Here is a 23,901-nt window from a genome sequence, read left to right as displayed (position 1 = left end):
AATCAATTGCATTTCTGTACTCTAATAATGAAGTACCAGAAAGAGAACTCAAGAATACAATCTCATTTACAATTGCAACAAAAAGAATAAGATATCTAGGAATAAATTTAACTAAGAAGGTGAAAGACCTATACAATTAAAACTATAAAACATTATTGAAAGAAATTGATGATGACATAAATAAATGGAAAGATATTCCATGCACGTGGATTAGAAGAATAAACATAGTTAAAATGTCCACACTACCTAAAGCAATCTACAGATTCAATGCAATCCCAATCAGAATCCCAAAGACATTCTTCATGAAAACAAAACAAAGAATCCTAAAATTCATATGGAGTGACAAAAGACCCCAAATAGCTAAAGCAGTCCTGAAAAAGAAGAACAAAGCCAGAACCATCACAATCCCTGACTTCAAAATAAACTACAAAGCTATAGTGATCAAAACAGCATGGTACTGGTACAAAAACAGACACATAGATCAATGGAACAGAACTGAAAGCCCAGAAATAAAACCACACATCTGCGGACAGCTAATGTTCAACAAAGAAGCTAAGAACATACACTGGAGAAAGGAAAGTCTCTTCAATAAATGGTGTTGGGAAAACTGGACAGCCACATGCAAAAGAATGAAAGTAGACCATTATCTTTCATCAAACACAAAAATTAACTCAAAATGGATTAAAGACTTGAAGGTAAAATGTGAAATCGTAAAACTCTTAGAAGAAAATGTAGGTTGTACACTCTGACATTGGTCTTAGAAGGATCTTTTTGAATACACTGTCTATTCTGGCAAGGGAAGCAAAAAAATAAATAAATAAACAAATAAGACTTCATCAGACTAAAGAGCTTCTGCAAGGCATAGGAAACCAGGAACAAAATGAGAAGACAACCCCCTAAATGGGAGAAAATATTTGCAAATCATGTATCTGACAAGGCGTTAATCTCTACAATACATAAAGAACTTATACAATTCAACAACAAAAAACAAACAACCCAATCAAAAAATGGGCAGAGGATATGAACAGACATTTTTCCAAAGAAGATATACAGATGGCCAACAGGCACATGAGAAGATGTTCAACGTCATTAATCATCAGGGAAATGCAAATCAAAACTACAATGAAATATCACCTTACAACTGTTAGAATGGCTGTAATTACCAACACAAAAAAATAACAAACGTTGGAGAGGATGTGGAGAAAAGAGAATCCTCATACACTGCTGGTGGGATTGCAAACTGTTGCAGCCACTATGGAAAATAGTATGGAGATTTCTCAAAAAAATTAAAAATAGCTATGCCACTACTAGGTATTTATCCAAAGAACTTAAAATCAACCATTCAAAGAGACTCATGCACCCCTGTGTTCAATGCAGTATTATTCACAATAGCCAAGACATAGAAGCAACCTAAGTGCCCACGGACTGATGAATGGATAAAGACGATGTGGTGTATATATATATAGAATGGAACACTTCTCAGCCATAGAAAAAGACAAAATTGTCCCATTTGCAACAACGTGGATGGACCTTGAGGGTATTATGTTAAGGGACGTAAGCCAGGCAGAGAAAGACAAACACCATATGACTTCACTCATATGTGGAAGATAACAAACACATGGACAAAGAGAATAGATTAGCGGTTACCAAATGGGAAGGAGGTGGGGAGGTGGGCCTAAGGGGTAGAGGGGCACACATATATGGTGACAGACAAGTAATAATGTACAACTGAAATTTCACAATGTTATAAACTATTATGACCTCAATAAAATTTTTAAAAATACACATTAAAAAGAAATCTTTCCCATTAACAAAACCATTCCTACTATCAGGAGTGGGAATGACAGGAACCTACAAGGCATCGAAGGTGCTCATCATGCAGCTGTTTTCCCAGGGGTTCCGTCACAGCTCTGTAGAATCCCTCACAGGTTAATGGCTGTATGCCTTGTGATGGGAGGAGGAAACACACCACTCTCTATTTGGTAGAGGTGGACTCAGAAGCAGGACGTATTCTTCAGTATTTTATAACTTTTTATATCAGGCCAGTACTCTTCCCACAAGTTCCACACACACTCAGTTCTTATCTCAGCATGTGCCACATTTATAGTCTCTCTAGCCACCTCAAGCTCTCTTGCTACTGAGTCTTTTATTTCTGCCTTCAAATCAGCTTTAATTTTTTTTTATTAAGTTTATGATAGATTACAACCTTGTGAGATTTCAGTTGTACATTGTTGTTAGTAATGTTGTGGGTACACCACTTCACCCTTTGTGCCCTCCCCCCACCCCCCCTTTTCCCTGGTAACCACCGATGGGTTCTCCTTGTCTATATGTTAACTTCCACCTATAAGTGGGGTCATATAGAGTTCGTCTTTCTCTATCTGGCTTATTTCGCTTAACATAATACCCTCAAGATCCATCCATGTTGATGCGAATGGAACAATTTGGTCCTTTTTTATGGCTGAGTAGTATTCCACTGTGTATATATACCATATCTTCTTTATCCAGTCATCAGTTTCAGGGCATTTAGGTTGGTTCCACATCTTGGCTATTGTAAATAATGCTGCAATGAACATAGGGGTGCATGGGATTCTTGGGATTGCTGATTTCAGGTTCTTAGGATAGATACCCAGTAGTGGGATAGCTGGGTCATAGGGTATTTCTATTTTTAACTTTTTGAGAAATCTCCATACTGTTTTCCATAGTGGCTGCACTAGTTTGCATTCCCACCAACATTGTATGAGGGTTCCTTTTTCTCCACAACCTCTCCAACATTTGTCACTTTTGGTTTTGGATATTTTTGCCAATCTAACGGGTGTAAGGTGATATCTTAGTGTAGTTTTGATTTGCATTTCCCTGATGATTAGTGATGATGAACATCTTTTCATGTGTCTATTGGCCATACTTATATCTTCTTTGGAGAAATGTCTGTTCATGTCCTCTGCCCACTTTTTGATCAGGTTGTTTGTTTTTTTGTTGTTAAGCTGTGTGAGTTCTTTGTATATTATGGAGATTAATTCTTTGTCAGATAAGTTGCTTGTAAATATTTTTTCCCAATTAGTAGGCTGTTTTTTTTGTTTCAATCCTGTTTTCCCTTGCCTTGAAGAAACTCTTTAGTCTGATGAAGTCCCATTTGTTTATTCTTTCTATTGTTTCCCTCATCTGAGGAGTTATAGTGTCTGAAAAGATTCTTTTGAAACTGATGTCAAAGAGTGTACTGCCTATATTCTCTTCTGGAAGACTTATTGTTTCAGGCCTAATCTTTAGGTCTTTGATCCATTTTGAGTTTATTTTCAGCTTTAATTTTTTTTAAAGAAACTTTTATTTGACTCTACTTTCAACTATTGTCCCTTTTCTCATGTTGCTTTCAAAACCCAATTCGTTGAGCTATTAGGAATGATTCTCTGTCACTTCTTTTTCTTCTTTTTGAGGAATATTAGCCCTGAGCTAACTGCTGCCAATCCTCCTCTTTTTTCTGAAGAAGACTGGCCCTGAGCTAACATCCGTGCCCATCTCCCTCTACTTTATATGTGGGACGCCTACCACAGCATGGCGTGCCAAGCCATGCCACATCCGCACCTGGGATCTGAACCAGGGAAACCTGGGCTGCCGAAGCACAACGTGCGCACTTAACCGGTGCGCTACCGGGCCAGCCCTCTCTGTCACTTCTTAATCACCTATGATCAAGCATCTACCTCCACTCTTTCATTAAGTCCATTTTTCTCTAAGGTCCTCATTGACTCTTTCAAACAAATCTAAAGTTCATTTTTTTTCTTTGTCCTTATTCTTCTTGATCTCCCTTTTGCAAAGAACGAAGCTAACGCCTGTCTTACTGAACATCTCTTCTCCCTTCACTTACTTAACATCCGAGAAGCCTCTTGGTGCCTTCACGGCCCCACAGCAGGGCCTCTTCCATATTCCTGCTTCATAACTGGGCTACAACTTGGATCTCAGTTGTCACCCTTTTCTCTTCTCCATCCATCCTCCTTTTCTCAGGGAATTCATCTGTTCTCAAGAGATTATCCAGTGGGAGAAGCAAAGCAGATGGGGCTTGAAGCCTGGCTCTGTGGCTCATTAGCTGTGCAGCTTAGGAAAAGTGATTTCATCTCTCTGAACTCTACTTCCCCCACTCTAAAATGGGGAGTCATTCATTCAGTAGTCTTTATTGAGCACCTACTACGTACCAGGCACTGTTCTAGGTACATGAGATTCATTAGCAAACTAAACAGATAAATATTCCTGCCCTCACAGAGCTCCCATTCTAGCAAGGCGAGACAAACCAAAAATAACAAACATACTAAATAAAAGCATTATATAAAATGACAGAATATGGTGAGAGCAGTAGGAAAAAAAGAAAAAGAGGTCAGCTTACACCTTTTAGTAGATAGTCAAGGTAGGCTTCCCTGAGAAGTTAACATTTGAGCAAGGACTCAGAAGAGGTAAAGGAATTAGAAATGAGGGCCTCTGATGGAGAGGGTACAGACAGAGGGAACTGACAAAGGTCCTAAAGGCAGGGGCATGCCAGCTTCCAGTGGGAATGGAGAGAAGTAATCATGGGGAAGAGCAGCTGGAAATGAGGTCAGAGAGCAAATCAGAGGACTGGTCCGTGTCAGGCGTCTGAATGTGATGGGAGTTGTTGCACGGTTTTGAGCGGAGGGGTGACATGACCTCAGGTGTTTCAAAAGGATCACTTGGCCTGCTGTGTTGGGAGCAGACTGTAGTGGGAGCAGGATGAAAGAACAGAGACCAGTTAAGAGGCTGCTGCGGTCATCTAAGCAGGAGGTGATGGTGGCTAAGATGATGGTGAGCACTGGAGGGGAAGAGAAGTGGTCGATTTAGGATAATAAAACCTACCTTGGAGGGTTGTTATGAGAACAACAACTGTTGTAATCATAGGAGGTCATAATCCTATGAGAGAATTACGGTGGGTAAAGTGCCTAGTAGATGCCTGGTACAAGGAAGATGTTTAATAATACCCCCTTATTATGTTGTATTTTGCAGGTAGAATAGGTCGTCTGGGTCACCGTACGGAGGAGGTCAAAGCTAGAGTGTGATATCCAAGGTCAATGGACCTGGGGGGTTGGCAGCTGCCCTCACCTGAAGCAGTGAAAGGAGTCTGGATGGAGGAAGGGCCTTGATCTTCTTTTAGCCTTCACCTCATATCCTAACTCCAGGACAGTATTTCCAACTGCCTACATGACAATTTCTCTTAAAAGTTTCATCAGACACTCAATATCAATGAATATTTTTTAAAGAATTATCTGCCTCACCTCCACCTCAAGCCAGCTACCCATCCACATGTTTCCTTCCGTTAAAGATACACCAGTCCCCAAAGGCTGGAAAGGTGGCTTCATCTTTGTAGAATTACAGAAATAAAGCATGCTCTCGTTGGAAGCTGGTGTCGTAGCCATCATCTGCTTAAAATCTGTCTATTTATAAAAGAAGAAACAAGGCCAGAATGGAGCATGACTAGCTGTTGGCCACTCCAGGTTTTAATGACTGAGCAAGGCCTCGAACCAGTTTTCCAGATCCCATTCACTTCTTCAACAGCCACCCTGTCCTCGCCCATCCCACATCACAGCAGTCCCTTAGATTGGCTGCCAAAGGATCTGGTCACCACCATGGCTCCTAAGACCATCTTTGTCATTACTGTCAATTAAACCTTCCAGAAAGGCTTTGGAGCCTATGGCCTACACTGCTTTAAGGATGCTGGCTCCAGGTTCAAATTCTGGCTCTGCACTTACTAGCTGTGATGCCCTGAGTAAGTTTCCTAATCATGTTCTGCCTTAGCTTCTTCATGTAAAACATTCCTGCTTGCCAGGACTTAAGTAAAATAAGGCACGTAAAGCACTTAGCACAGAGCCAAGCACAAAACAAGACCTCAAGAAGCATTAATAATTATGGGTTGTATTACTACTCTCAGCCACTTTCTGAGAAGACTCCATGGATGCCAGGTGGACAAATTCTAATTGCCTTGGTCAGGCCTTCAAGGCCATGCAGCAACCAGGTCTATTATATGTCTAGAAACTGTCATTGCTCTCTGATCACAGACCTTCTAGTCTGGACAACTCTCGGTGCACTCCCATATTGTGCTCATCCCCAATCCCCACCTTTGCGTTTTAGTTTGTGGCCCTCCTGCCTGAAATACCCACCTTCCTTCTCTCTATCTGTCTACATCCTGGCATAGCCTTCAAAGCCCCACTGAAGGCTTGACATTTCACAAGAGCTTCCCAGGTAAATCCTAGCTCCACTGCCGTTATTTCTCTTCTCTACAGAGCTAGACCATTTACATGCAGTACATCCGATCACTTCTTTACGGAGAGGCGTGGGGGCACTTCACTAGTCGGACAAGTTCTAGAGCAGACTGCCTGGTCTCTCTCACAGCCTCAGTCTCCTCATCCATAAAATGGGGTAATATGAGGATTGTTGTGAGGTCCAGATGCACAAATACTTAGTAAAAGCAATTATTAACATATGTTATTATTATTATATATTGCCGTTTACTTTTCCCTCTTTGTTTTATGTACCTTCATCTTCTTCTTCCAGGTTATTCTGTCCATACGCACTATACTTTTGTCCAGTGTCTTAAATCATAGCTTATATGATGGAGCTCAGTCCTAAGAAATTTGACGTCCGTCCTCAAAGATTTCATCATATCTAATAATTCGTTCTAAAAGTACAGATTTACCCAAAATATCAACTCCCCATCTCAGAGCCCGTGAACGGTACAAAGTATAGGTAGCTCCTCCTCAAAGAGGAGGAAGATTGAAGAAAAACAGAGATTCTCAAAAAGTTAGAAACACTTGGTCTATATCTATAGGAAGTTAACACTGGAGGTGGGGCAGCTATTCTGGGATTAGAACAAACAAATCAGAAAGCACTGAGGGTAACTGGAATATTGCATTCATGCGTTCCTGAGGTACTGCTGTGTGCACAGCTACTGTTCTACTTTATTTTGTTCTCCATCCAAGGGCATCACCATTCATCAGAGCCGTGTTAGGCTGGAGCAGGATCAAGAGAGAATTCTCGACCAGACAGGGACCCATCAGGCTAACGCAGTGACAAGGACAGTTCCTAGTGATGCACTCTGTCACAGTGCAGTGACCATTGTGCTCTCTCTTTTCTTTCTTGGGGAAATCAGGTAAGTTTATCAAAAGTAGCAACACATTTTATAATGGGGTGGGGAGGAGTTGACCTTTTCGCAGTATTCATTCCAAAAATCAGGTAAGAAATCATTCAGGTTAAGAAAAGATCAGCTTACCTCTATTTTTTCCCATATGGCTTCGTAGTTGTCTTGGTGTTGAATATCTTGCATCAGTTTCTGAATTAAAGCAGATTTTGTAGCAGAATGGCTCTCATTTTTCTCAGAAGAGGAAGCTCTCTCTGACTTCTCATCGATGTATTTTTTCGTGCCAGAGAGAGGCATACACAACTCCTCGTCAGAAAGCACGTCACTCAGGGGCCCAGATTCAATGCTCTCCCCGAGTGAAGACGCTATGTCACTGGACGAGCTCGGAGACACCCTGCCTAGCCTCGAATGCTTCTTCTTGACCTGGTACGTGGGATAGATCTCAGAATCTGAATTCATTTCAGACAGTTCCCAGTCATCAATATTCTGAAGGGTTTCTCCTCTGGGTTTCTGAGGCATAAGCTTTGTTAAGTTTTCCAACTTTAAAGCTAATACTTCCGTCTGCTTAAGATGAGAGGGCAGTGCCAGGTATTCATCAGAGCCATACCAGGCCTCCACGACCTGACCATTCCGGGTGACATGACTTGGGGAGGAGGAGTAACTTTTTTTGCTTTTGTGATTTGAAAGAAGGGGTACCGGAGAACTGACGTTGTCTGAGCCAACAGAGGATTCGCTGCTTTGAGTAAAAGGTGGTGAGTTGGATGTTTCTGACTGCACTGGCAATTTGGCATTCCAACTTCTCTGATGACACGGCTCAAGGGAGGATGAGGAAGTGGAATCTGTTTCTGGCCCCTCTCTGGCCTGGGAAGGACCTGCAGGAATTCCATTCGGCACTACTGAGCTCTTTATGTCTTCGGCTTGCTTGCCTGAACCGGTGCCGCGTTTAGGCGTTTGGCACGGAGGCACCTCTTCTGGGGTCTTGTGTGGCTTTTTCAGTCTAAGTTTCTCTTTATGGCAGTCGTTAAGCCTTCCCAGGCTGGAAGAGATTTCCTTAATGTGACTTTTGACTGTGTTTTCAAGGTTCCCATGCCCCATCTTGTGCAAACATTCGTAGGACTGGCTGGCAGCAGAAGGGCTGTTGGGGTAGGAGGACTGCAGCACCAGGCAGAGCTTGGATCTGTCTGGAGGGTCCACCAGGGAAGGGGTGCTTCTGCTCATCTCGGGCTTGAGATCAACCATCCTCTTCTTTCCATGAGGGTCTTTCAGATTATTCTTAAAGGTTTCCTCTTTAAGGAAAAGCCCTCTCTTGGGCAATGTGGGCTGTGTGGGAGAGTCCTCGTTATAATTAAAGCAATCTCTGATGGATCGCTTCGGGGTGGCATTGTCACAAGGAAGAGGCTGTTGGTTCTTTGCCCCAAGCTGAGAGGAGGAATTGGATTCTTGCTTCGCAGCCTCAGAAGAGGGCTGAATGGCATTTGTCAGAGCTTCCTGGGAAGGTGACGTCGCTGGCGGCAAGCCTGGCTGCTCCTCGACTGTGGAAGTATTGTCTTCCTCACGTCCACCTTTGTCCTCTGCTGGAAGAGACACTTGAGCCGCCTCCCCACTAACTGCTTCGCTGCAGTTGGAAGGGACGGGGTCAGCAGCCACCGTCAGTAACCCAACACTTCGGATAAGCTCGGGGAACTCCTGTTCCATCTCACTGTAGCTCCAAGAGTCAAAGGGTTTGGTTTTGACCTGGCTAGAGGTCATGTCACCCAGGCCGCCGAGCAAATCTTCACTTGGACTGTAGTCAGACAGTTCGAAAGCAGTAATACCACAATCCAGAGACAAGTAATTTTGAGAGCATTTGATAGTTAACTGTCCTGAGTCATCCACTTCCGTCAGAGAATCAAGCCGGCCCTGAAACAGACAATGGCAAGGGGTTCAGTAAACATAACATCAATTACACTCAACTGCTATTCAAATGAAATCTCAGCAGAGGCCACTATAACGGTCAAAAATGCTTCGGTCTCAATGGCATCTGGTTTGACATACAGAGAGGCGTATTAATCAATTATCGTATTGCTTTATATAGTCTCCTGTTCTTAAATATTTAAGGATCTTTCTTTGATCTGGTGGATAGAGCCTTGATAGAAATGGTCAAGGTCAAGCCAAAAATATCCATTCTTGCCTTAACTTTCTATGTTTTTATTTTTATTATTTTATTTTTTTAATTAATTTTTTTTTTTTGAGGAACATTAGCTGTGAGCTAACACCTGCTGCCAACCCTGCTCTTTTTGCTGGGGAAGACTGGCCCTGAGTTAACATCCATGCCCACCTTCCTCTATTCTATATATGGGACACCTGCCACAGCATGGTTTGACAAGTGGGTCCACACCTGGGATCCAAACTGGTGAACCCAAGGCTGCAGAAGCAGAACGTGGGAACTTAACCGCTGCACCATTGGGTCGGCCCCTTAACTTTCTATTTTAAAAATAGCATTAATAAGCATTTCTTAAGTGATGCCTTAAGTAATAAAATTTCTGGGAACAAAGTAATGTAAGAGTAAACTCTCCACAAATGTCTATTTTAGTTATCACTATCACTCCAACACCTACCACAGTGGCTAGTCACAGTAGATGCTTAATAAATATATTTAGTCAAATAATTAATTATACTAAGTCTGTCATGTTAAATACGTATTCACAAATCCAGGAAGGTGAACTACTGAATGTGCAAATACATGACAGAACAGTTCAAGACCAGCTTCTGTTTGTCCCCACCCTTTGAAGGTAAACACAGGTAATCTTGGAGAAAATTGAGTCAAACTTTCTCATCTTAGCCCCCAGGTCCTCCTCTGCACGCACCCCTCCCCCGCCATTAGTGTATCTTAGATACCAAGAGCCCCCTCCCTTATTTATCACTGGAGGCAGGCCAAATTGATTTGGAAGTCCCCTATGCTAAAAAATAGCATTACTAGTAAGTCTTTTTAATTTTTAATCTTTAATGACGTGATTAAGGTTATTGTCTCATTACTAATGCGGTTTCTGATATCACACAACAAATGGGGAGACTTTTGACTGATGACTTGTTTGGGAATCCTATTTTGCCTACCAGGCTGAAAGACAGCCTGGCCTCGCCCAGCCCCTTCGGAGATGAAGGTAGGAAATGGAAAAGGGAAGGGTCGTTGTATCCCCAGATCTCCATTCTCCTGGAGGAGGGACTGAGTGAGCAAACTGAAGCTGGACCTCACGTGGCTGCTGGGCCTTGTGTCCTTTCAACCAGGTTATCCCAAGATCAGGTCTCTCCAGGACCTTACATCGGGCTTTTTGTTCATTTGTTCGTTTTGTTTTTGTGATGTTCTCCCCTTCACTCCTTCACCTTGCCTGTATCTCCTACTCCCCTCATTCTCACTTCACAACATCCAGATAAGCGATTAGGATGAAAAGCCTCATTTAACTTTCTAAGCCCCAGGTTCCTCATCTATAAATGGGGTGGTTGGTTACTACTATTACTTTTTCATTTAATCCTCACAATAACTTTCTTCTGGGGTCTATGCCACTGTCCCTGTTTTACATAAGTGGAGCCTGAGTATAACTCGCACAAGGCCTTTCAGCTCAGGGCCGAGTTAGGCCTTGAACAGAGGCATCTGACCCAGAGTCTACGTTCGGACTTCCCCACCATCGTTTTCTCTGATTCATTGAATATTATTTTAAACTGACATCCCCTCTCCTCCCGTTTGTTCTCCACATTGCCACCAGAGCAACCTTACAAATTGCAAATCTGACACTGCTGCTTCTCCGCTTAAAGTCCTTTACTAGCTTCCTGCTGCTTCTAGGTTAAAAACCCAAACCCCTCCAAGGACAGACATAAAGAGACCTCTTTCACGCCACTCTCCCTTCCTTGGCTGCACCCAGCCACAGTGTCCTCCTTTCAGCTTTTGAACACACTGTGTTCCTCCTGACTCAGGGCCTTTGCCCACGCTATTTCCTCTTCCTAGAAAGCTTCCTACCTACAACACTTCTTTGACAAGTTGACTCTTCTTCATCAGGCAGACATCAGACCAAGCGTCACTTCTTCCACATCCCCACTTACTCAGATTCTTTTCTCATGAGCTCTCATAAAACTATGTTATTGTTCCTTTAAGCCTTTATCTCAACTTGTAAATAAACACTATTGTGATTATGTGATTAATTTGTTTCTCTCACCAGCTTGTAAGCACAAGGAGGGAATAAATCAATAGAAAGTGGCTGACTCACTAAGATGCCTGCAGCACTTAGCACAGTGATCTGCAGAGTAAGCATTCGGAGACGCAGCTGCTGAATAAATGAAGGAATGCATGCTGCATGGAGGACGACGTTTTAGAATGTATCTATGCCTTCATAATTTTTTCCTCTGATTATGTATTTTTAGTTGACTTCAGTGATTAAAAGCCCAAGCCTCAGAGACAAATTCTAGCTCTAGCACTAAGGAGCCATGTGACCATGAGCTGTAGCCTCAATTCCTTCATCTGTAAAAAGGAAATGATAAGTCATGTCATAGGGCTGTTGTAAGGCTTAAAAGAGAGGATACATGTAAGACACAAGTCTAGCACACAGACAGGTGCTCACCAACAGGTGTTCAGTCTTATTACTTATTACATTATTATTTTTACTAATCAAGTATATCGAAGGGGAAAGTTTCATCAAAATGAGAGGTATCTCTATGCTAAATTACATCACAAAACATGAGAAATCAATATTAACTGCCAACCTCAACAAAAAAGGTCTAAATGGAATTGCATGACTTTTGTGTTTCATGCCTGGACCACGATTTTTAAATAACAAAGTCAGTGGCCAAAAACACCAAGGAATTAGTCAGCCAAACAAAAGTCACACTTTATGCAATTTTTAAGAGAGTAATATGGAAATTACCAATTTAAAAGCAGGTTGTATTAAAAAAAATTTTTTTAATTTGGTTGCTCCAGTACTCAGAACATACTCCTTTACCAAAACAGTATTATAAATGATGATTAAGTTTCAAAGTTATCCCATAAGTTGGTATTTAAATTACTAGCTCATTGAAATTTGCTTATTTTATATCATTTTTATCATAATGGCACAGCACTGCAGCTACTTAGGTGAGGTTAAAGAGGCACTAAGGAAAAGTATGTCCATGTTGGGTAGAGAAAAAGAAATTTGAGAGTTCAGGCAAAAATTAGACTCCTAAAAGTGTCAGCTGCTTCCTCTGGACCGGCAGGGAACTCCACGGCCCTGAGAATGCATTTGGTCCCATTTTGGCGGTCATACAACCTTAAGACCAGGAATACTGTCTTGCTCAAGAATAACAGGTGCTCAATAAATAATGTTGGATGAATATATGGCCTGAGACTACATCTCAGATAATAGAGTATGGCTGCCTTTGTCTAAGTCTTCAGGATCTCTAGCCAGTCCTTTATTTGGAAAAGACAATACCATACTCAAAGACACAATGCTCCAAAGGGAGCCCCCCAGTCCGGTTCCCAGACAGGCCAAGTGTCTCTGTGTATGGCTGATTGTTACTCAGGAATAATTATTTTTAATTTAGACTGCATTATTTAATGTGAAAAAACTCCCCCCATGAAAAACAAAACAAAACAAAACATAACACATAGTGCATCCATTTCATGTCCTAAAGACCAAGTGACAAGCATCTACCCATATATATTTTTTAACACAGTTGGTTATTATTTAAGAGTATTCTTCAAAAGTAGTTCTCTAGATTTCACCATGCAGAGGTAATTTTTTTTTTTTTTTTTTGAGGAAGATTAGCCCTGAGCTAACATCCATGCCCATCTTCTTCTACTTTATATGTGGGACGTCTGCCACAGCATTACTTGATAAGCAGTGCATAGGTCTGCGCCCAGGATCCAAACCAGCAAACCCTGAGCGGCTGAAGCAGGGTGTGCGAACTTAAGGGCTACACCACTGGGCTGGCCGATTTGCAGAGGTAATTTTAAAAAAAGAAAGTTCTCTTAAGTTTCTCTTTATTGATAAGTAATTTAGTCACTTTGTTGCTGACTTCAATGCTGTCTTAGACATAAAGGAAACCTTTTTTATTTTTTCTCCTAATTTGAAACAAGAAATTTGGCTTTGATCTTCACCTATAATTAAGTTAACTGAAGCTCTAGCTCCCAATGCCTTCTTAGATCTTCCTGTTTTTGACACTACATTTTGCCACCACCTGAACATGAGATTTAATACTCAGCATTTCGAGATTTGAGGATCTTCTGTTAAAATGCCCCAAGGTTGTTCAGTGTCTGTTGCTACCTCAGGGTCACTTTGGTGCCCTGATACGGTATTCTTACTGAGGAGAGAGTTGGAAATAGAATTTCGCTGTTTTAATTATGGTATGATAAAAATTTTGTACGTCCCTCTCTCCCCACCTCCCCTAATCTCACTGCGTGGTATTTGTTATGCCTCAATCACTAATGAACACATTCATGGACCTCTTGCCAGAATGCCGTGGACCCCCAGAGTCCTCTGCCCACACACGCTAGACTCCTGCTCAGATTCCTTTCAGTTCTACCACATAGGATTCTACGCTTAGAAGGCATCCAAGAGAGCAGCAGAGGACTGGGAGGAGTACGCAACGACAGGGAAACGGGAAGCAAAGCGAAGTTTAGTTTCTGACGGGCATGGGGAAAACACACAAAAATCTTCCGTTATTTTCATTTATACTATAGTGTAAATACTATATACTATACTATACTATACTATATAAATATACTATGTAGTATATTTATACTATAAGTATACTACATAGTATATTTTACTATAGTATAAGAAAATTCTTAAGAATTTTCATTTTCTACTGAAATTGAGAGTCAAATACTTAATCTCCCTGATTAATCCTCTTCTACACCTAAAGTAGTGATTATCTGCATTATTCAACTCAATTCAACTCATCAGACTTTTATAGACACTGATATGAACTAGGTGCCATGGGACATACAGAGATGACTGTCTGGTGCCAACCCCAATGCACTTCAAATCTAGCACATACTTTGTCATAACATAAATTGCTCCATGATGAGGGCTATGGAAGAACACAGAAATTGCTGTGGTGTGAGTGCCCTGGGAGCACCAATGCTCCCCCACAGAGAGAGTAGGTGTCATTCAGGTAAAGTGCTACCACACCATCTGGCATCTGGCTAGTTCTTAACTGATGTTTGCTACGGTGTTAGTATTATTAATATTTACCACTACCTGAGTGCCCTGACCTTTCCCGACCTCAATCCTCTCATCTGTAAGATGCGTACAAGCTATCAGCTGTAAGATAAGGATGACAGCACCTATCCTGCCTGCCTCGAAAAACTGTTGGAGGGTCTAATGAGATCAGGAAAGTGATTCCTAACATGTGTTACTCATCTTTGAATGCCAGCGCCTTATGCATGGCAGGAAATCAGTAAATATTTAGGGAAGGTAGAAAGGAAAGCAGGAAGGAAGGGAAGGAGGGAGGAAAGAATTATTATTATTGCAATAGAGATCACTTAAGAGCTGGTTTTGTTTTGTTTTTACTTAATTATTCCTAGATTTAGGTCCTTAAGCATTTATTTAATCTCTTAAATTCGCTTTTTCCATCTATAAAATGAAACTATTTTTAATGCCCCTTACTTGCCTTACTAAATGAAACAATAAATATAAAATGCTTGTCACTGTATCTGAAATGTGGAAAACTTCAGTATAACACACTTTTTGCACAATGTTGAGCTTTGCCTTAAAGTGTTTTTTATTTGGTTGGTTGCTTTTGTTTTTAGTAAGGTGTTTGCCAATTTGTTTACAAGATATGGTCTGCTCCATGTTTAAAAAAAAGAATAAAACTCATACGTTTTGTTTTTGCAAGAAGAGAGAGAACTTGCCGCTTTCTTGACTCTCAAACTTATTCTTCAATGTCACTCTGAAACCCAAGTGACTTCCAAAAAGAGAAAAATGGATTCACCTTCGCTGGAAGGGCGTCTGCCATGCTACCTTATCAGCATGATTATGCCATTTCCTTCTTCATTCTACAGATCTGTCACAGCTGAATTTATTCTGATAACGCTGAGAATTTTATCCTAATTCCCTTCCTGTTTTCCACAGTCCCAGTGTGCTGGCAGAAACAAATAAAACTAAGCAGTCTTTGAAATGTTCTCATGGAGTCACACTAGACGCACAAAGAAACAGGATCAGGAATCCACAGCTTCAGGAAGGATGGTAATAGCACTCAGTTCATAGAAAAAATATCCACAAAGCAGATGGCTGAGAATCCACTGTTCCTTTACCCCTCATACAACATATTCTTGCATCTCTACAACAGGATTAAAGACTGTCTTCCAAACATGAAAATGTACTAAATTGCTTCCAATCAAATCCATAAATAATTGTTGAGCTCACATTGTCAGAACCATAATGGATACTACTTAATGTAAACTCGCAACATAGCTGTGAAAACAGTGGCCAGTAGCAGTCAGTTAGCCTCAACTGCTTTTCATCATTTCCTGGACTACCACTTCGTGAATGATAAAAGTTCAAATAAGCGCCTCATGAATGTATTCCACAAAACTATACCAACAATGGTAACAATAAACCCTAGAGCACTGCTATATCCCGAGCTCTACCACAAAGAGTTGGGGATCAGTAAATGTTTATTGAATGAATAATAGATATGTAAAGTGAATTGGTTTGACTCAATGAATTTCTAATGCCCCCTCTAGTAGTAGAAAATGGGCAGATCTGATGACTGATCAATACTGGATGTTGGACAGAACCCCAGAACATATGAGGAGGAACAAAACAATAATGTATACATTGGGGACGCCAGGTAGATATGTAAGGAGAGATCTCTTCAGAGTTCAGACAAGACTTCCCATCTCTCATCTCCACCTCAGCAGCATACACCTCAGGGATACCCGATTCAGGGCAGAGTTGGCCAGTTTGGGATTCTTTGTGGTCTCCCATGCCACAAGAGTCCTAATCAAGGACCCTCTAGGGATCCCACTTTGGGGGAATGGCAGGCGGGGACTAACACACACCTGCATATTCACCCTATGATTAAAAAAAGGACTCCACCAGAGTGGAGCCAAGATGGCGCCGTGAGTAGTCCTCTTTGTCTCTCGCCCTTTGAGTCTACAATTATTTGGACACTTATCGCTTGACAAAGGATATCCAGACAACATCTCAGGACATCTGAGACACCCACGCGACTATACATCGGAAGGCGGATGGACTTTCCTCCGGGAGGATGTGGAAATAGGTGAAAACTCTCCGACCCCGACGGGCAGCCTAGTACCCGCAAGCGGCTTTCTTCCAACGGACGCCCCCAGAGGATCCACACACATCTAGGGCAGGAGCGAGAACACAACAGAGGAGCGACGGTGGAAACAGGTGACCAGAACCCTACCTAAACCCCCCGCAATTACTCCTAAACGCAGAGGGAAACTTTGGAGTTGCACACCTGAGCCCGCGGGGAGAGTCTCTCCCCGCCATTGGCGGGGAGACCCAGCCTGGTGCTCGGGGCGCCCAGAGGGTCCCAGAGAGAGACACGGAGGGCACGGAGGTCTCCCAGCTGCCGTTGCCCGCCCCGTGGGGCTAGGGATTGCCGGAGATCTCGGAGAGGACCAGGGCGGGGGAACTTTCAAAGGCCGGTTCGGCGACCCGGAGGGGAAGTGCCGGAGCTCCGCCAGGCAGCAGACAAAACTCTCTGTCTGCCGGTAGCAGAGGGGCCACGCCCAGCATTCAGGGCTCCCGGCAGAGGCCCGGACAGAAGCCCAGAGGGCGGGGCGACCCCCAGCTGCCGTTGCCCGCCCCGTGGGGCTAGGGATTGCCGGAGATCTGGGAGAGGACCAGGGCGGGGGAACTTTCAAAGGCCGGTTCGGCGACCCGGAGGGGAAGCGCCGGAGCTCCGCCCGGGCAGCAGACAAAACTCTCTGTCTGCCGTTAGCAGAGGGGCCACGCTGAGCATTCAGGGCTCCCGGGAGAGGCCCGGAGAGAAGCCCAGAGGGCGGGGTGACCCCCAGCTGCCGTTGCCTGCCCCGTGGGGCTAGGGATTGCCGGAGATCTCGGAGAGGAGAGGACCGGGGCTGGGGGAACTTTCAAAGGCCGGTTCGGTGACCCGGAGGGGAAGCGCCGGAGCTCCGCCCGGGCAGCAGACAAAACTCTCTGTCTGCCGTTAGCAGAGGGGCCACGCTGAGCACTCACGGCTCCGGGAGAGGCCCGGAGAGAATCCCAGAGGGCGGGGCGACCCCCAGCTGCCGTTGCCCACCCCGTGAGGCTAGGGATTGCCGGAGATCTCGGAGAGGACTGGGGCTGGAGAGAGTTCCAGAGACCCAGCTTAGTAGCCTAGGGGGAAACCCTACAGGCTCACAGCAGCCTTAGGGAAAGCCTCTGCACAGCACCAGTAGAAGGCACCCAGCCGCCAGCCACAAGGCTGGAAGACCCCAGGGCAAAAGCAGCATAGCTAGGTGTACTAACCACAGACTGTAGAAGATGCCAATAGCTCTCCTGCGACCCATAGAGGACAAGTGAGATTTGGTGGGTGCCGACAGCAACAGAGTGACAAATATAAGTGATCCCACCCCTGGCCGCTGGAAAAGCCCATAACACCGTTGCAGACCCCAAGGAGAGAGCGCATCTAGGTGGGCAACAACAGTAGGCACCTGCAGCCTGAAGCCCCCCTGTGACGGCCCCCACGGCAGAGGAGGGAATCCAAAGGGCCACTGTGGCTACGAAGAGGGGCCCAGGCCCAGTTAGCAACTACGGACAGGGTTCCTGGTTGGTGAAGTATAAACAGCTGCTCCCCCCACCGCAGCAGCTGAAACAAGTGAAAGGAGCAACTAAACTCTATCTCCATGCGGAGGCACAAATCAACATCATCAAGCAATATGAAAAAATACATTAAATCTCCAGAACAGAAAGAAAGTAACAAATACACAGAAAACAATCCCAAAGAAAATGAGATATATAACCTAAATGATGATGACTTCAAAACAGCCATCATTAGGATTCTCAATGAGTTAAGAGAGAATTCTGACCGACAACTCAACGAGTTCAGGAGCTATGTTACAAAAGAGTTTGATACGATAAAGAAGAACCAAACAGAAATATTGGAAATGAAGAACACAATAGAGGAGATTAAGAAAAATCTAGATGCTCTGAACAGTAGGGCCGATAATATGGAGGAAAGAATTAGCAATTTGGAAGATGGCAATATAGAATTGTTGCAGGCAGAGGAGGAGAGAGAAGCAAGACTTAAAAGAAATGAAGAAACTCTCCGAGAATTATCAGACACAATTAGGAGATGCAACGTAAGGATTATAGGTATACCAGAGGGAGAAGAGAAGGAGAAAGGGGCAGAAAACCTATTCAAAGAAATAATGGCTGAGAACTTCCCAAATCTGGTGAGGGAGATGGATCTTCAGGTGACAGAAGCCAATAGATCTCCAAACTTTATCAATGCAAGAAGACCAACTCCACGGCATATAGTAGTGAAGCTAGCAAAAGTCAACGACAAGGAGAAAATATTAAGGACAGCCAGGCAAAAGAAACTAACCTACAAAGGAACCCCCATCAGGCTATCAGCAGATTTCTCAGCAGAAACTTTACAGGCTAGAAGAGAGTGGAATGATATATTCAAAAATCTGAAGGACAAAAATCTACAGCCGAGAATTCTCTACCCAGCGAAAATATCCTTCAAATACGATGGAGAAATAAAAACTTTCCCAGATAAACAAAAATTAAGGGAGTTCATTGCCACAAAACCTCCTTTTCAGGAAATCCTCAGGAAAACCCTCATTCCTGAAAAATCCAAAAAAGGAAAGGGGCTACAAAACCAAGAGCAGAGGAGATAAGTAGAAGGACAACAACAGAGAGTAGCAGCTCTACATCAGAACAGATTAAACCATGGGACGAGAAACAAAGGAAACTGAAGAAAACCGGAAAACAAGACACAAAATGGTAGTGGTAGGCCCCCACGTCTCAATAATCACTCTAAATGTAAATGGATTGAACTCCCCAATCAAAAGACACAGAGTGGCAGGATGGATCAAAGAACAAGATCCAACAATATGCTGCCTCCAGGAAACACACCTCAGCCCCAAAGACAAACACAGACTCAGAGTGAAGGGATGGAGAACAATACTCCAAGCTAATAATGAACAAAAGAAAGCAGGTGTCGCTATACTAATATCAGACAAGGTAGATTTCAAAGCAAAACAGATAAAGAAAGATAAAGAGGGACAGTATATAATGATAAAAGGGACTCTCCACCAAGAAGACATAACACTTATAGATATATACGCACCCAACACAGGAGCACCAAAATTTGTAAAGCAACTCTTAATAGAACTAAAAGAAGACATCAACAACAACACAATAATAGTAGGGGACCTCAACACACCATTAACACCAATGGACAGAACATCCAGACAGAAAATCAACAAGGAAATAATAGAATTAAATGAAAAATTAGACCAGATGGACTTAATAGATATATATAGAACACTTCATCCAAAAACAGCAGGTTACACATTCTTCTCAAGTGCACATGGAACATTCTCAAAGATTGACCATATTTTGGGAACCAAAGCAAACATCAATAAATACAAGAGAGTTGAAATAATATCAAGCATCTTTTCTGATCATAACGCTATTAAACTAGAAATCAACTACAAGAAAAAAGCAGAGAAAGGTGCAAAAATGTGGAGACTAAACAACACGCTTCTCAACAAACAATGGATCATTGAAGAAATTAAAGAAGAAATCAAATATTATCTGGAGACAAATGAAAATGAGAACACGACATACCAAATCATTTGGGATGCAGCAAAAGCAGTCCTAAGAGGGAAATTCATCGCAATACAGGCCCACCTCACTAAACAAGAAAAAGCTCACGTAGGCAACCTCAAACGACACCTAACAGAACTAGAAAAAGAAGAACAAACAAAGCCCAGAGTCAGTAGAAGGAGGGAAATAATAAAAATAAGAGCAGAAATAAACGATATTGAAACAAAAAAGACAATAGAAAGGATCAATGAAACAAAGAGTTGGTTCTTCGAAAGAATTAACAAAATTGACAAACCCCTAGCCAGACTCACCAAGAAAAGAAGAGAGAAATCGCAAATTAATAAAATCAGGAATGACAGAGGAGAAATCACAACAGATACCAATGAAATACAAGAGATCATAAGAGAATACTATGAAAAACTATATGCCAACAAATTGAACAACCTGGAAGAAATGGACAAATTCCTAGACTCCTACAATCTCCCCAAACTGAATCAGGAAGAAATGGAGAATCTGAATAGACCAATCACAAGTAAGGAAATAGAAACGGTAATCAAAAACCTCCCCAAAAACAAGAGTCCAGGACCAGACGGCTTCTCTGGAGAATTCTACCAAACATTCAAAGAAGACTTAATACCTATTCTCCTCAAACTGTTCCAGAAAATTGAGAAAGATGGAGAACTCCCTAACACATTCTATGAAGCCAACATCACTCTGATCCCCAAACCTGACAAGGACAACACAAAGAAGGAGAACTACAGGCCGATATCACTGATGAACATAGATGCAAAAATCCTCAACAAAATTTTGGCAAACCGATTACAGCAATACATCAAAAAGATTATACACCATGATCAAGTGGGATTTATACCAGGGACACAGGGATGGTTCAACATCCGCAAGTCAATCAACGTGATACACTACATCAACAAAATGAAAAACAAAAACCACATGATCATCTCAATAGATGCAGAGAAAGCATTCGACAAGATCCAACACCCATTTATGATAAAAACCCTCAGTAAAATGGGTATAGAAGGAAAGTACCTCAACATAATAAAGGCCATATATGATAGACCCACAGCCAACATCATACTCAATGGACAAAAGCTGAAAGCCATCCCTCTGAGGACAGGAACAAGACAAGGGTGCCCACTTTCACCACTCCTATTCAACATAGTACTGGAGGTGCTGGCCAGAGCAATTCGGCAGGAAAAAGAAATAAAAGGAATCCAAATAGGTAACGAAGAAGTAAAACTCTCGTTGTTTGCAGACGACATGATCTTATACATAGAAAACCCCAAAGAATCCACAGAAAAACTATTAGAAATAATCAACAACTACAGCAAAGTAGCAGGGTATAAAATTAACGTGCATAAATCAGTAGCATTTCTATACACTAACAATAAACTAACAGAAAAAGAACTCAAGAACTCTATCCCATTCACAATCGCAACGAAAAGAATAAAATACCTTGGGATAAACTTAACCAAGGAAGTGAAGGATCTATACAATGAAAACTACAAGACTTTCTTGAAAGAAATAGGCGATGACATAAAGAGATGGAAAAACATTCCTTGTACATGGATTGGAAGAATAAACATAGTTAAAATGTCCATACTACCTAAAGCAATATACAGATTCAATGCTATCCCAATCAGAATCCCAAGAACATTCTTCACAGAAATTGAACAAACAATCTTAAAATTCATATGGGGGAACAAAAGACCGCGAATTGCTAAAGCAATCCTGAGCAAGAAAAACAAAGCCGGCGGAATCACAATCCCCGATTTCAAAACATACTACAAAGCTACAGTGATCAAAACAGCATGGTACTGGTACAAAAACAGGTCCACAGATCAATGGAACAGAATTGAAAGCCCAGAGATAAAACCACACATCTATGGACAGCTAATCTTCGACAAAGGAGCAGAGGGCCTACAATGGAGAAAAGAAAGTCTCTTCAACAAATGGTGCTGGGAAAACTGGACAGCCACATGCAAAAGATTGAAAATTGACCATTCTTTTTCACCACACACCAAAATAAACTCAAAATGGATCAAAGACCTAAAGATTAGGCCTGAAACAATAAGTCTTCCAGAAGAGAATATAGGCAGTACACTCTTTGACATCAGTTTCAAAAGAATCTTTTCGGACACTGTAACTCCTCAGTTGAGGGAAACAATAGAAAGAATAAACAAATGGGACTTCATCAGACTAAAGAGCTTCTTCAAGGCAAGGGAAAACAGAATTGAAACAAAAAAACAGCTCACTAATTGGGAAAAAATATTTACAAGCCACTTATCCGACAAAGGGTTAATCTCCATAATATACAAAGAACTCACACTGCTTAACAACAAAAAAACAAACAACCTGATCAAAAAATGGGCAGAGGACATGAACAGACATTTCTCAAAAGAAGATATAAGTATGGCCAATAGACACATGAAAAGATGTTCATCATCGCTAATCATCAGGGAAATGCAAATCAAAACTACACTAAGATATCACCTTACCCCCGTTAGATTGGCAAAAACATCCAAAACCAAGAACGACAAATGTTGGAGAGGTTGTGGAGAAAGAGGAACCCTCATACACTGTTGGTGGGAATGCAAACTGGTACAGCCACTATGGAAAACAGTATGGAGATTTCTCAAAAAGTTAAAAATAGAAATACCCTATGACCCAGCCATCCCATTACTGGGTATCTATCCTAAGAACCTGATAACAGATATCTCAAGAGTCCGTTGCACCCCTATGTTCATCGCAGCATTATTTACAATAGCCAAGACGTGGAACCAGCCTACATGCCCAGAAACTGATGATTGGATAAAGAAGATGTGGTATATATACACAATGGAATACTACTCAGCCATAAAAAAAGACGAAATTGGCCCATTTACAACAACGTGGATGGACCTCGAGGGCATTATGTTAAGCGAAATAAGTCAGTCAGAGAAAGACGAACTCTATATGACTCCACTCATAGGTGGAAATTAGTATATTGAGAAGGAGATCTGATCGGCGGTTACCAGGGAAAAGGGGGGGGTTGGGGGAGGGTACGGAGGGGGAAGTGGTGTACCCACAACATGACTAACAAAAATGTACAACTGAAATCTCACAAGCTTGTAATCTATCATAACATTAATAAAAAAAAAAAAAAAAAAAAGGACTCCACCAAAGTTTAATCACCTGCCTCACCACCACAACAACAGGGAAAGCTAAATGAAAACAAAGAACGTGACTTCCAGTTAGAAGTAAACCCAGTAATTCTGATTCCCGTAAACTTCTAGGGCCTGCGGGGAATTTGCCACAGCAAGAGCACCTTATTATGAAAACAATAACCAACAAGTATAAATAATTCATGAGAATAGGCACAGATTTGTTTTGTGTTGATAATGTTGGAGCCACTGAAAGATTAATAAATTAGTAATTAGTTAATTATGCAACACATTATAATGTCTTTTAATCTTATATATTTATGCCTTATAAACTTGTGTAATATATATTTTCCACAAAACCAAGATTGGACCACTAAACTGGGTGTCAAGAGCCAAGGTACTATATACTTACACACATGCTCTATGTATCTGTATATGGTATCTATCTACACACACACACACACACACACACATATAGCCCCTGCTTAGCTAGCACAATGCTTCGCTCTATGAATATATGTCAATTTTATCTGGGAATAGGAGAGTTCACTTGGACTCAAATTTACAGTGTTCTTTTTTTCGTTTTTCTTTTTTTTGGCTGAGGAAGATTAGCCCTGAGCTAACATCCGTGCCAATCTTTCTCTACTTATATGTGGGACACTGCCACAGCATGGCTGACGAGTGGTGTAGGTCTGGACCTGGGATCAGAACCCACAAACCTGGACAGCCGAAGTGAAGTCAGCCAAACTTAACCACTACAGCACCAGGCCACCTCCCAACAACAACTAACTTTTTAAACTACTCTTAAATACAAAAAATTTAAATATATTGGTTGTGTAAAAGTCTAAAGTCCATT

At 42.0% G+C, this 23,901-nt stretch overlaps 1 protein-coding gene across 21 annotated transcripts in view; it reads right to left on the bottom strand.

Moving 5' to 3' along the window:
- Nucleotides 1-23,901, bottom strand: part of AKAP6 (A-kinase anchoring protein 6) — a 503,988-nt gene that overhangs the window by 252,300 nt on the left and 227,787 nt on the right. For all 21 annotated transcript variants that reach the window (XM_070587794.1, XM_070587721.1, XM_070587757.1 and 18 more), the window contains one exon: nt 7,259-9,025. In XM_070587794.1, the coding sequence (XP_070443895.1) occupies nt 7,259-9,025 (1,767 nt within the window). The remainder of the gene's footprint in view (nt 1-7,258; nt 9,026-23,901) is intronic.

This window comes from Equus przewalskii, chromosome 1 (assembly GCF_037783145.1).
Source record: "Equus przewalskii isolate Varuska chromosome 1, EquPr2, whole genome shotgun sequence".
Lineage (NCBI taxonomy): Eukaryota > Metazoa > Chordata > Mammalia > Perissodactyla > Equidae > Equus > Equus przewalskii.
This window is presented reverse-complemented; position numbering and strand designations above follow the sequence as displayed.